At 53.0% G+C, this 14,436-nt stretch overlaps 1 protein-coding gene across 3 annotated transcripts in view; it reads left to right on the top strand.

Annotated features, from left to right (window-relative positions):
- PDIA4 (protein disulfide isomerase family A member 4) overlaps positions 1–13,719 on the top strand; it is a 28,137-nt gene extending 14,418 nt beyond the window's left edge. The window contains exons 4-10 of one of the 3 annotated variants that reach the window (XM_030826054.1): positions 1,628–1,766; positions 4,396–4,601; positions 4,752–4,910; positions 8,459–8,610; positions 10,714–10,873; positions 11,393–11,626; positions 12,561–13,719. In XM_030826054.1, coding sequence (XP_030681914.1) covers positions 1,628–1,766; positions 4,396–4,601; positions 4,752–4,910; positions 8,459–8,610; positions 10,714–10,873; positions 11,393–11,626; positions 12,561–12,976 — 1,466 coding nt within the window. In that variant the 3' untranslated portion in view covers positions 12,977–13,719. Of the gene's footprint in view, positions 1–1,627; positions 1,767–4,381; positions 4,602–4,751; positions 4,911–8,458; positions 8,611–10,713; positions 10,874–11,392; positions 11,627–12,560 lie in introns of all 3 variants that reach the window. The other 2 variants (XM_030826056.1, XM_030826055.1) reach the window with 2 other exon arrangements.
- Positions 13,720–14,436: the final 717 nt, after the last annotated feature.

Raw genomic sequence — 14,436 nt, 5'->3', positions numbered from 1 at the left:
TGGGTGTGGTGGCGGGCGCCTGTAGTCCCAGCTACTGAGGAGGCTGAGGCAGGAGAATGGTGTGAACCCGGGAGGCAGAGGTTGCAGTGAGCCGAGATCGCCACTGCCCTCCAGCCTAGGCAACAGAGCCAGACTCCGTCTCAAAAAAAAAAAAGGTACTAGTGTAACAAGTTTCTTCTGTGTTGTTTGGAGATACTTTCTATACATAAAAGCAGGTGTGTGTGTGTATGTGTCTGAGAGAGATTTTCTCATTTTTACAGTTATTAGTGTATGTCAAATACTATCCCGTACCTTCATATTTTTATTTGTGTCTTAGCCATATCAGTACATAAAGAACTTAATCTAAAACAAGTTGAAAGTTGAGTACTTCTTTATTTTAGATGGAGTCTTCCTCTGTCCCCCAGGCTGGAGTGTGCAGTGGTGCAATCTTGGCTCACTGAACAGCCTCCACCTCCCAGGTTCAAGTGGTTTCTCCTGCCTCAGCCTCCCAAGTAGCTGGGATTACTAGCATGTGCCACCACGCCCGGCTAATTTTTGTATTTTTAGTAGAGACAGGGTTTCACCATGTTGGCCAGGCTGGTCTTGAACTCCTGACCACCCATGATCCACCCACCTCGGCCTCCAAAAATTCTGGGATTACAGGCGAGCCACCACGCCTGGTCTAAAAGTTGAGTACTTCTCTTGTTGCGAAGTAAACAGGCATATGTGTTTGGAGGTCTGTGGCCGACATTTGACTGTGAGAGACTTGGCTGTTTTGCAAACTTCAGAGCAGTGTATGCTATGTTTTGATAAACAGGCCTCCTATGTGTTAAGTGCCTCAGGACCCCTGGGTGTGGGCTGGGGGCAGGGGACAGACACTTCATGCTGCGAATGCACAGAGGAGGTGCTTGTGCACGTTTCAGTTTGAAGACTGCAGCTTTGCAGGGGTGGCTCTAGATTTGGCTCCTTGGTAGATTGTGCAGTGGGGAAAAGAGTGACAGTTTGCAACCACTCGTAAGAACTGCTTGGCGCGTTTTTTGTATGAATTTATTGTTCCACTCCAGCCCTGGAATCCATTTCTGGGGAATGAGGCCACAGACGGGCATTTTTTAAAAGCCTTCTCAGGTAATGCCACTGCCCCTTAAGCAATGGGAGCTACTGCTCCTTTTTCAAATTTTTCCTTTTTTTTTTTTTTTTTTTTGCTTACATCTTATGACGTATGTAATATAGTAATATTAGATGTGAATGACTATGTATACATTTTGTACGTGTTCAGGAGATGCCCCAAAATGCTATCCATAGGCATATGTAATCAAAACCATTGGGAGTTGGTGAGGGTTTGCGTGGAGTTAATACCATAGCCCGATGGTAAAGGAAGTCTCAATCATCAGTAAGTCTTAAGCCATTTGGAGAAGTCTGCAGGCTGTGGAAATGCGATGGACAATTGTTGGGAAACAGCAAACCTTCTGACTCTTGGCTGTGTCCCCAAAACTGCAGAGATGCAGCCAGGTTTCAGGAAATCAGACACCTTCTGTTCTTGTGGGCCCCGACGCTTGCTTTCTTTCCCCCTCCCCATCTGCTTCTGGAGGGAGGTGAAGTGCCTGCCAGTTTGGGCCTTGTGTGCTCAATCTCGCTTGGTTTCTTTCAGAAATTGTTGCCAAGGTCCGAGAAGTCTCCCAGCCCGACTGGACGCCTCCACCAGAAGTCACGCTTGTGTTGACCAAAGAGAACTTTGATGAAGTTGTGAATGATGCAGATATCATTCTGGTGGAGTTCTATGCCCCATGGTAAGGTGGTGTCAGCCCCTTCCCGTATTCAGTACCCTGCTGGGCACTAGGTGCGGGTGGGGCGAGGCGGCCGTGCCATCAGACCCTGGGCACTAGGTGCGGGGTGGCAGGCCCCTGTCCGCATTCAGTACCCTGCTGGGCACTAGGTGCGGGGTGGCAGGCGCAGATGGCAGGCCCCTGTCCGTGAGGCAGGAACAGCAGAGGAGCAAGGTGGGCACGAGTTGTAGGGTAGGGTTGAGGCTCCAGGTCTTCTGGAAGAAGCGTGGATGTAAGAGAGCTGTTGGGGGAGTGGATGTGGAAGGAGCTGCCAAGTAGTCCATTCTTGGGTGGGAGAAGGGGCCCAAAGGAAAGAAGACGGCAGAAAGAGAGGTGGTCGGAGTGGGAGCAAGTACAGTGGCTGGTCTGAGCTGCCCAGCTAGGGGAACTGAGGTGGCTGCTTCATGGGGAGGGGAGGGACGCACAACCAGTTGCACGGATAAGCTGGGGGCAGTCAGAGTAGACAGAGCAGAGCGGAAGAAAGACAGCTTTCAAGGGGGAGGGGAGCCTGGCTTCAGGAGAGACCATCTGCCTTCCCAGGAGACGGCCCAGGGTACCATCTGTCTTGGTGATTTTGTGGTGGGTCAGCTGTGGTTCTGGTTCTTGAGCAGTCTTGGTATGTCTGACCATCAGGCCAGTAAGAACTGCCTCAGATGGGTGTGTTCTGTAGTGAGTCCGGGAGAGTCAGTAAGCAGAGGAAGCTTTTGGGCCTAGAACCAGCAGGTGGAGGCCATGGCTGATGCACAGGCCAGGGGGTGGGTTGCACCTTCTGCACTGTGGGGTCAGGTTTGGCCTGGATAAGCCCAAACCTGAGGCCACAGATTCTGCAGCAGAAACCTGGGAGTTGCTGAATGTGCAGATGAAAAGTGAAGTCAGGTGGGTGATTAGAGAAGGAAATGATCTAGGAGAGAAGGAAGGAAGCGTCTGGGACACGTGGGGCACTCTCCTAACCCCCCTGCGATGCTGGAGAGACACAGACCCTTGTTTCGCTATGCATGGGTCCCTGGCCTGATGGGTGGGAGGTGTGAGAGGGAGAGTGGCAGCTGCACATCTAACTGCTGGTAGGTTGCTTTGTGGCTCGCGCAGGAGCTAGGTTGAGCCGACTGCTGCACAGTGCATGCCCAGCGAGTGTAGTGCGATTTCTCTGATCTGGGTGATGATGCCTCAGAAGATAATTATCCATTTATTCACAAACAGTTTTTTGGTCTTTTGATGTGTTTTTGTGTTTGTGGTGGGAGGTCGTTTTTTTGTTTTGTTTTCTTAGGTTTCTTTTGAGATAAGGCCTTGCTTTGTCACCTGGGCTGGAGTACAGTAGCACCATCATAGTTCATTACAGCCTTGAACTCCTGGGCTCAATTGTGCTGCCTCAGCCTCCCTAGTAGCTGGGACCACAGGTGTGTGCCACCACGCCTGGCTAATATAAAAAATATTTTTAGAGAATGAGGTCTTGCTATGTTGCCCCGGTTAGTCTTGAACTCCTGGCCTCAAGCGGCTCTCCCACCTCAGCTTCTGGAAGCACTGGGATTACAGGAGTGAGCTACTGTGCTGGCCAACAAATGGTTTTGAAGTTGCAGGATGCACCCTTTAATTCATTTGGGTGTCCTAAGGACCTTGACAGCGTGGTGTTTTATCTTAACTCAGGACTGAGCCTCCTGTGTGCCAGGCCCCAGCTGGGTGTGGGATGTTGGTTCTTTTTTGAGATGGATTCTTGCTCTGTTGCCCAGGCTGGAGTGCAGTGGTGCGATCTTGACTCACTGCAAACTCCGCCTCCTGGGTTCAAGCGATAACTCCTGTCTCAGCCTCCCGAGTAGCTGGGATTACAGGCGCCCACCACCATGCTGGGCTAATTTCTGTATTTTTAGTAGAGATGGACGGGGTATTGCCATGTTGGCCAGGCTGGTCTCAAACTCCTGACCTCAGGTGATCCGCCCGCCTTGGCCTCCCAAAATGCTGGGATTACAGGAGTGAGCCACTGCGCCTGGCCAGTTGTTGTGGGCAATGGGCTGTGTGACGTAATACTGACTCCACGGGACTCTCCCTCATCTCCTCCCTGGGTGATCTGTGTCAGTGAGGGTTTGTGACGCTCTTCTGTTCTCCATGCTTCTGTTCTTGTTACCTGGACCTGCCGACCCTCTCTTCGCCCCACCTCCCGTGGGCTCCTGGCTAATTCCTCGCTGTCCCTTGGATCCTAGCTCCACTGCTACTCCTTCTCTGAAGCCATCTGTGACTTATATCCTTGCTGGCCCCCAACTCTACAACCAAGAAAGTCCTCTTCCTCAGGACAGTGTCTCTCTTGGCCTCTCCATGTTTCCCCTGTGCCACAATTACTAATGTCCTGTCTGTGTCCTGTGCATGTGTGTACGCATGCCCTACTCCCAGTGTGTGAATGCCGTGGGATGAGGCTTAGTGTCTGTCCAGCGGTAGCGCCCTCAACAGCACCTGAGGGCCTGAGGGTCTAGGAGGCATTCGGAGGCTTACTGGGTGTGGCCGGGTTACTGGGGAGCACGGGATGTGTTTCTGCAGCTCATTTAGCTAGAAAGTGAGTCCACACTAGATAGAATGAGCCCCTGACAAACCAGTTTTCTCTTGGCAGGTGTGGACACTGCAAGAAACTTGCCCCCGAGTATGAGAAGGCCGCCAAGGAGCTCAGCAAGCGTTCTCCTCCAATTCCCCTGGCAAAGGTCGACGCCACCGCAGAAACAGACCTGGCGAAGAGGTTCGATGTCTCTGGCTATCCCACCCTGAAAATTTTCCGCAAAGGAAGGCCTTTTGACTACAACGGCCCACGAGAAAAATACGGTATGGCCACTCCCTTCTCTCCCACTACAGTGGGGAAGGGAAACTCCCTAACAGGAAGCTGCCCTTGAAGGTGCTGGGAGCTGGCAGGCATGGGCCATGGGAGATGGGCAGTTCTGAGTGCCCCTGCTCAGGCGTGTGCCCTGCTCCCAGGAATCGTTGACTACATGATCGAGCAGTCCGGGCCTCCCTCCAGGGAGATTCTGACCCTGAAGCAGGTCCAGGAGTTCCTGAAGGATGGAGATGATGTCATCATCCTCGGGGTCTTTGAGGGGGAGAGCGACCCAGCCTACCAGCAATACCAGGATGCCGGTGAGTTGTGGCCCTTTGGGCTGAACAAAATGTGCATGCCCTGGGCCGTCTGCAGTTGCCTGGTTTTTCAGAAAGCTCTTGGGACATCCATTAGGGGGTGGTTTGATGAGCCATCTCTGGGAATAAGCTTTCCATTCTGGGGTTGGAGTTGGGGCTGGGGCTGGAGATGGGTCTCCTGTGGCCCTCCTGGCCTTGGTGCATGGGAGGGGCACAGTCAGACCGGTCCCAGCTCCATGTCTGCCTTCCAGAGCCCGAGGAGGGCACCTTCAGGCCATAAGGTGCCAGACTCTGAATCAAACCAGCTTTCAAGGCCTGGCTCTTCCAGTTATTATCACTGTAACCACAGGCGGTGACTCAGTTAGCCTAGTGGTCTCTTGCCCAAGGTGGTGGTCTTTTCTGAGAGGTTATTACACTGAGATAATGTAGATGAAGTGCTTAGCAATGTGCTTGATAATGCTAAGTGCATTATAAATGCTAGTCGTGCTAGCCTGAGGAGTGAAATGACTGTGAACAGCTGTCAGCAATAGTGTTCTGTGGGTGTAGGGGCAGGCAGCAGTTGCCCCATCCTGAAATCCATCGTCTGCCTTGGTCTGGCTCCTGATGCCTGGGGACAGGTGTACTCAGGGTCCTTGCCATCCTCATCGATGTCTTCTGAGTGCCACCCTCTCCCCCTCCACCAAAACCAGCTTGGCTAAGTGCTAACTGATTATAATTTTTCAAATGCACAGCTTGCTACTTAGTGCTAATTCTGTGCTTTACAATAACAATTGTGCATAAGTCAAATGCAGATTAATGTATAAAACCAGTAGAGCTAACTTCTCTTCATCTGTTAATTAGGTGGCCTTGTTATTCATGCCTAACTAGTCAGGAAGAAACTTTCAGAAGGAAACCCCAGCCTACCCAGGGTTATGGGCAGCAGGGGAGTCCCTAGCCCCAAATCTGACTGCAAGTTATGTGCATTGATGTGCATGCAAATCCCCAGGGAATTTGTTAAAATGCAGGTTCCAGTGCAGTGGGTCCCAGGCGGGCCTGGCACCACATTCCTAGGAGTTACAGTCCGTGATGTGGCTTGGGCAGGGATAGGGCTGCAGATGGGGCAAGAGTCACTGGGCCTGCTATGTCTGCCCACTCATGAGAGAGAGGTTAGTCCCAGGGACACAAGATGTTCTACAGACAGGTTGGCGGGACTGGAGCAGAGAGGGCGGCTGTGGGATGAAAGGGTTTATGGTCCTGGGGTAGGCAGGAGGTGAAGTTCTTGATGCAGGTCTGTCTCTGCCTGAAGCCAACTGACTACAAATCCCTGGGATACCTGGAGGCTTAGAACAGGCGCCATCTAGATAGATGTGGCCTTATTTATTTATTTTGAGACCGGGTCTCACTCTGATTGCCCAGGCTGGACTGCAGTGGTGTGATCTCGACTCACTGCAGCCTTGACCTCCCCAGGCTCAGGTGATTTTCCCACCTCAGCCTCCCAAGTAGCTGGGACTACAGGTGAATGCCACCACATCCAGCTAATTTTTGTGTGGAGACAAGGTTTTGCCATGTTGCCCAGCTGGTCTTGAACTCCTGGGCTCGAGTGATTCTCCTGCCTCGGCCTCCCACAGTGCTGGGATTACAGACATGAACCACAGCACCCAGCCCACGTGGCCTTATTTAGTGGATTTTAATGCCCCTGTTTTACAGAGAAGGGCCTGTGGCTCGGAAGGTTAATAACAAGCCTAAAGCTACACAGTTAGTAGGTTACAAAACTATCATTTGAATTTAAGTCCATCTGACTGAAAGCCACAGGCTTATCCAGGCTGCTCCCCCATCCCCTGCCCTCCCAAAAACATGCTTTACCATCTCAGCCACATGTGTCCTATAACCCAGTTGAGAGTCACAAACCTCTAGACCAAGAGCCCTTCAAGGGTAGGGTGACACCCAATGTTTAAATCTCAAAATTAGCCCGGGATGAGTTTGGATGCCTTGGGGAGGAGAATGGGGAGGGACTGAAGGTGTGTTTACCCGTAGGATCTAGGGTAGGGGTTGACACTGTGGCCCACACACCCATTCTGGCCATGGCCTGTCTTTGCGTGTGACATCTCATTGGAACACAGCTTTGTTCACATCCTGTCCGGCTGCTTTCACACTGCAGCAGCAGAGTTAAGCAGTTGGGACAGACCACGTGGTCCTTAGAGCCTAAACTGCTCACTCTCTAGTCCTTCTCAGAAAGTTTGCCCAGCCCTGTGGTAGGGTGCCCTCAGACCGTGGGGTTTCGTCATGCATTTTCACAGATTTAAGTAAAACTATCTTCAGCCAAAGAACTTCATTTGGAGCTCCAGCCCACAAACAGGCAGCCTACCAACTCGAGGAAGGGAGATTTAAACCTCCATGAAGGGTGCTGGATGTGAAAACTCAAATAGGGATATAGGACTGTGTGCTGCTCATGTGGGCTCCAGAACATTCCGCCTGCCAAAGAATCCGTGCTACTTACAGACATCAGTCAACAGCAGCTCCTGGCAAATTAGCTGTTTTTCCATGAACTTTTCTGTTTTTTTTTTTTGTTGTTGTTGTTGTTATTTTATCTTTATAGAAATGGGGTCTCACCATGTTGCCCAGGCTGGTCTTAAACTCTTGGGCTTGGCCGAGCACGGTGGCTCATGCCTGTAATCCCAGCACTTTGGGAGGTCAAGACAGGCGGATCACTTGAGGTCAGGAGTTCGAGACCAGCCTGGCCAACATGGTGAAACCCTGTCTCTACTGAAAATACATAATATAGCCAGGCATGGTGGCATGTGCCTGTAGTCCCAGCTACTCGGGAGGCTGAGGCAGGAAGGAGAATTGGCTTGAACTTGGAAAACAGATTGCAGTGAGCTGAAATCACACCACTTCACTCCAGCCTGGGGGACAGAGCAAGACCCGGTCTCAAATAAATAGTAAATGAACTAACTCCTGGGCTTAAGCAGTCTTCCTGCCTCAGCCTCACAAAGTGCTGAGATTACAGGCGTGAGCCACCGTGCCTGGCCAGGATTTAGACGTTATACCTTGTACCAAGTTTAAAAAAAAAAAACCTCCTTTCAAGCGTTTAAGTTGTAGAAATTGTCCACACAATTTTTGGTGTGACTTTTTCTTTTCTTTTTTCTTTTTCTTTTCTTTCCTTTTTTTTTTTTTTAGACAGTCTCGCTCTGTCGCCCAGGCTAAAAGTATACAGTGGCGTGATCTCGGCTCACTACAACCTCCACCTCACCTCCCCAGTTCAAGCAGTTCTTGTGCCTCAGCCTCCCAAGTAGTTGGGACTACAGGCTTGCATCACCACACCCGGCTAATGTTTGTATTTTTAGTAGAGACAGAGATTCACCATGTTGGCCAGGCTGGTCTCAAACTCCTAACTTCAAGTGATCCACCCGCCTGGGTCTCCCAAAGCGTGCTGGAATTACAGGCGTGAGCCACCGCGCCCGCCCTACGGTGGTCGTTTTCAGAACATTTGCTTTGGCTGATGTGGGTAACGAATTAAATCTCAGAAATTTAAGCAATTTTCAAAATTACATCTTATTCTGTTAACATTTCAGCTAACAACCTGAGAGAAGATTACAAATTTCACCACACTTTCAGCATAGAAATAGCAAAGTTCTTGAAAGTCTCCCAGGGGCAGTTGGTTGTAATGCAGCCTGAGAAATTCCAGTCCAAGTATGAGCCCCGGAGCCACGTGATGGACGTCCAGGTAAGCGGGCCCCTCTGCCATGCCAGCCGCGGGTACCCAGCAGGCGTGAGGACTTTGCTTTGAGCCACCTCTGAGGTTTCAAACGTGGAGGTTTCTCTCTTGTCTGCAGGGTCTGGAACTCCTTTTCCAGCCCGTTCTCCCCACCCCACAGGTTTTCTGCAGGTGGCCTGTGGTCTGTGTTTGCCAGAGGGACAGGGCTGGGGCTCCCGCACACCTGGCAGATCCTGGGGCTGGGCAGAGCTCCACTTGTTTTTGCCAGAACAGTTGCTGCCACCCTTTGTCCCTCCTGGCAGGCAATCACCAGTCTCCCTCCAGCGCCTGTTCCACTGTGGGTTTGGCCTGGGCCAGCATGTGGTGCTCTGTTGAGGCCAAGTCGTGTTTGTTCAGGCCGCTTGGGCTGGGGGCTACAGAGGGACAGCAGCCCTGTCTGTTCACCAGAGGGAGCTGTGGAGCTGTTGAGCTGTTGAGATTTTGCCTTTCTTTCCATTACTGCACCCCTGCACTTCATCCTCCTAGAGTGTGACACACAGCCCTACAGGGGCAGTGGGAGTTCCCAGCCCAAGGGGAACCTGGGGCCAGTTCAGCCTTCTGAGTGCTTTAGAAGGGGCCCTGCACTTCGGTGAGTAGATCTTAGATTTGGAAGGATCCTAGATGTCGAGTTTGAAGCTTTTGTTTAACAGAGATTGGGCTGCAGAGAAGTGAGCACTACCCCCCATCCCGGACCCCACAGCTCCTGGTGGGAAGCAGAGCTGAGATTGGGGTGAAGGGGCCTTTCCAGGTCCTACTGGCCCATAGGGTCAGGACCCTGGCTGTTTGGGCTGTGGGTGCTCATGGGACCTGGAGGAGGGGGCCTGACAGGACAGGAATCCCGGGGGCCTGCACCAGAACATGGCAGTACCTTGGAGAGAACCACCCTGAATCTTTCTGGTCCCCAGGTCCTCTGCCTCCTTCCTCAGTCTTTAGTCCTATCGCTCCTTCTCAAGGTCTGTGTGTCCATCCCATCTGTTTCTCTGCCAACTTGAAGCTCAGGGCAGCTCTCCTCTTCCCTGGACTCACAGTGGCTGCTGCGACTCCTCCCCCCAGCTTCACTTCCTTCCATCCAGAGACAAGATCCTGGGCCCAAAGAAGGGTGCTGATGAGCTTGGGGGGCCATGGATCCCGAGAATCAGACACAGCTCTGTGTGTGAGTGCATGTTCCAGGAAAGGGGTCTGTGGCTTTCAGTAGCCGCTTCAAGATCTGTGCAGTCTTGTCTGTTGGGCACATTACTGCTGCCCCCAGTTCCTCCGGTATTTCCCTGCTGAGCGAAGTGCACACAGCGCCGTGTCGTGGTTAAAGACTCCACAGCCTCCTGCCACCTGGGAGATATTTGGATTATCTGTGCCTTAACATGGCCTCCCAGGCCCTCCTTGCCCACCTTTTCAGCACATCCCACCCTCCAGTGCTGTCACGCCAGATACTCGTGCCTCGTGCCCTGCCTCAGTCTCTGCTGCTTCCTCCCTGAGTGCCTTCTGCTCCCTTCTCACCAGCGGGGCCCTCTTGCCCTTCAGTGCCACACAAGGACCCTTCCCTGAGTATCCCATCCCCACAGAAACCCTTGGGCTCATAGACCCACCCACCACTTGCTGGCTACGCAGCCTTGGGCAGGTGGCTGACCTTGCTGTGCCCACCCCTGGAGGGTGATGTCTCTGAGGGACTCCAGTCCTTGTGAAGTGTGAGCCCTCAGGACCTCCTGCGTGAAGATCGCACAAGCTGAAGGTGGAACGTTCCACGCAGCCCAGTCCGTGATAACCCTTCCTGACTGCCAAGAGCCAGGCCTGCCTTGAGTGGTCTCTTTTTGGGGTTAGTGAGCCCACACCCCCAAGGAAAGGGCCAAGGTGTTTGCCTTTTCCCGAGAAGCCACCTACGGTTCACTGGAGGGAAAGGGGCCCCAAAAGACCGTAGGGAATGACGGGGCTGTGCTTGAGTGGGGTCGAGCCCCGGGGTGTTTTGCCTTCTGAGACTGATCCCTTCAAAGTCGCCACTCCCGCAAAGTCCCTCAAACATTGTACTCAAGAACAATGGTGGGGAGATGGTGAGCCCCCTCACCTGTTCCCTCTTTGAAGCAGGGCTCCACCCAGGACTCGGCCATCAAGGACTTCGTGCTGAAGTACGCCCTGCCCCTGGTTGGCCACCGCAAGGCGTCAAACGACGCTAAGCGCTACACCAGGCGCCCCCTGGTGGTCGTCTACTACAGTGTGGACTTCAGCTTTGATTACAGAGCTGGTGAGGGACCCCCACCACGACCTGCGGGGGTGGGGGGTGGGGGGACTCGTTCTTTCAGGCAAGGTGGAGTGTTGAGGGAGGTGTGGCTATATGTACATGGCTCACTCAAATCCCAGCCTGGGGCCCTTGCACGTTGGTGGCTCAGGTGTATTTTTTAATTGATGGCTTCCCTTTTTAGCAGGATGGGAGCTTAGATTCAGGTCCAGAACCCTCTCAGAGTTGAGATAGCTGAGACTTGGAGGAGTGCAGAGGCTGCAGAGCTGGGACTAGACCAGCCCTGGCCCCAGGCAGGCGTGGCCATGCCACATGGGCACAGGTCGTGTGGGCCTCTTGGGCTTGCAGCCGTGGCCCCCGTGACAAGTGGGGCTTTTCCAGAAATGCGTTTCCCTCCAACTGAGGTAAATCCAGGGCTTGAGCATTGTCAGAATATTAGCGACAGGACCTGCAGCCTCACCTCAGAGTCTGAGCTGGGACTTGCTCTGTGTGGCCGCCTGGCTTACAGCCCTTGGTCCCTTTCAGCGACTCAGTTTTGGCGGAGCAAAGTCCTAGAGGTGGCCAAGGACTTCCCTGAGTACACCTTTGCCATTGCGGACGAAGAGGACTATGCTGGGGAGGTGAAGGACCTGGGGCTCAGCGAGAGTGGGGAGGATGTCAATGCCGCCATCCTGGACGAGAGTGGGAAGAAGTTCGCCATGGAGCCGGAGGAGTTTGACTCCGACACCCTCCGCGAGTTTGTCACTGCCTTCAAAAAAGGTGAGCCCGTGGCTGGGGCTGGGGTCTCCCATCAGCTGCTGTGCTCCTCACACAGAATCCAGACAGGCTATGGGGCGTCTGGTGCTCTGGCCATGGGCATGACACCCCCCTAAGTCAGCCAGCAGCCCCCTCTCACCCCTGAGGGACCCTCTGACTTCTCGTCCAGAGAAATGTCGGGTGTGACCCCAAACTCCAAGGCACCAGAATTGCTTAGAAGAAGGAACATTTGCAAGTGTTAATATTTTCTTCTTGGCAGTTCTCCCAGTGTTTACTTTGAAAGCAAAAGCAAGATTTGGAGTCCATCTCAGGGCTTATCTAGCAGCACTCAGTGGCCTTAGCACATTTTCAGCGCCGATGTGCTAAAATTCCAGACTAGGGCCGGGGTGTGCAGAGGGGGCATCTGAAGATGGAGTCCAGACAGGGCAAAGTCTGGGTATGCTGAACACCCCTTGTGGCTTCTTAAGGAAGCCTCTTCACCCTCGGCCACCTTGCTGTGCAGCTTTAAACAGAGCCTCTCTATTGATGTTGGCTGAGCACACGGCCCCAGGCCCCCAGCGCTGGCCACATTGTGGGCAGACCGTGCTGTTCCGATGTCTGTGGGTTGTCCTGGCACTTCCCCACCATGGCTCCCGGGCCCTCAGTGCCAGTGCTCACGGGAACTCCTCTGCCTGGGCAGTGACTCTTGGGATGGCCTCCCTGACAGGACCCAATGGCCCATTAGAGCTGGGCTGGAGCCACCTGCAACCTCTCTGGCCTTTGCAGGGACAGACAGAGTAGAGAGTAGTGGCTACTACTTTCTACAGTAGTAGGCTCTTTCTGTGTGACTGGCTCCTCTGGTGGCTACACCAACCTCACTGCCTGGTCCAGAGAGAGCCCCCAGAATCTTTAGCCTTTTCAGCACTGACGCCCCCTCCCGCCTTGCTTTCCTTGGCAGGAAAACTAAAGCCAGTCATCAAATCCCAGCCAGTGCCCAAGAACAACAAGGGACCTGTCAAGGTCGTGGTGGGAAAGACCTTCGACTCCATTGTGATGGACCCCAAGAAGGACGTCCTCATCGAGTTCTACGCGCCATGGTGCGGGCACTGCAAGCAGCTAGAGCCTGTGTACAACAGCCTGGCCAAGAAGTACAAGGGCCAAAAGGGCCTGGTCATCGCCAAGATGGACGCCACTGCCAACGACGTCCCTAGCGACCGCTATAAGGTGGAGGGCTTCCCCACCATCTACTTCGCCCCCAGTGGGGACAAAAAGAACCCAGTTAAATTTGAGGGTGGAGACAGAGATCTGGAGCATTTGAGCAAGTTTATAGAAGAACATGCCACAAAACTGAGCAGGACCAAGGAAGAGCTTTGAAGGCCTGAGGTCTGCGGAGGGTGGGAGGAGGCAGACGCCCGGCGTGGCCCGTGGTCGGGGTGTCCATGCCGAGGCCGGCAACAAACGGCAGTATCTCGGATTCCATTTTTTTTTTTTTTTTTAATTTTTTATACTTCGGTGTTTCACCTCATGCTCTGAATATTGAATAACCATGAATGACTGAATAGTTTAGCCCAGATTTTTACAGAGGATACATCTATTTTTATCATTATTTGGGGTTTGAAAAAAATTTTTTTACACCTTCTAATTTCTTTATTTCTCAAAGCAGATGATTCTTCCGTGTGAAAATGTTTTCCTTTTTAATTTAATGTTTAAAATTCCTTTGCCAAATCATATTGATTTTGCTCTTTGCTTTTTTTTGTTGTCTGAGAAATTGTTGGCGTAGATGTGACTTCTGGTATGTGTTTCTGATTGCTTCCTGTTCGGCACAAAGTGAGAGCTGCCACTGAGCAACCCTGCCAGGGGTGCCGTTTCAGGCTGGGCATCGCCAGGCGGCCTCCCTGCAAACCAAGGGCTGGGGGCAAAGGGGCATGGTCCAAGGCCCCCCAGGGTGGACTCAGCTCCAGGGAGAGGCCACCCATGTGGCAGCCCCACCTCTTGAGAGCCCCCAGTGCCGGAGCAGAAAGGACCCCAGACCCAGACGCAGATACTGCAGGGTGGTAGAAAAGGTAGAGTAGGCTGTGGCAATGGAATAAAACACGATTAAAAATGAACGTTAAGAACCACATTAGAAAACATCTGGTCTGTGCTGGGAGCCTCGGGGTTGGGGCAGGAGCGGGGTGTAGCTGAAGCTGTGCAGAGGCCTAGCAGGTAGCCCCCACCTGCCAGACACGGGTGGGGATCATCCTGACCTAGGCTGAGGAGCTTCAGAGGTCTCCCCTCAGCACTTCTGCTGGGGTGGGGGCTCCGCTGGACCGGCCCTTGTGTATAGGTGGTTCTGTGCCACAAGGGTTCCAGGGCATTTGAGTGAGACCTGAGCTTCATTTATCGCAGGGGCGTGTTCGAGATGAGCCATCACCGTCCTCACTCCACGCCTCCCCCGTTGCCTCCGCCGTTACTCAGCTGCTTCTAATTGTGGCTGAAAAAGTGGCAAAGGTGAAAATCCTTGTGCTGATGGCAGCTCTTGCAGCAATGACAAGTGTGTGTTGCTGAGGTTGGTGGGGGCAGGAAGCATTGGGTCTCCCAGGAAGGGGCAGCCTTGGTGGACTTACCCAATTATCTGCTGTAAAGTTAAGCCTGGCCAGGGCAGGCTGGGAGATTATCCGCTGTAGAGTAAAGCCTGGCCAGGGCAGGCTGGGAGTTGTGGGTGGGCCGTGCTGTGTAAGTCCTCAGTTCCCTGTGTGATGAGAAGTCTCTGCACCCACCCCCAACTGTTGTGCGCTCCCTCACATCAGGAGAGCAGGTGGTCCTCACTCCTGGGATGGGCCCTTTCTTCAAGG

The sequence above is a fragment of the Nomascus leucogenys genome, chromosome 13, assembly GCF_006542625.1.
Source record: "Nomascus leucogenys isolate Asia chromosome 13, Asia_NLE_v1, whole genome shotgun sequence".
Taxonomy (NCBI): Eukaryota; Metazoa; Chordata; class Mammalia; order Primates; family Hylobatidae; genus Nomascus; species Nomascus leucogenys.
The sequence above is the reverse complement of the archived record's forward strand: the minus strand, read 5'-3'. Positions and strand labels throughout refer to the sequence as shown.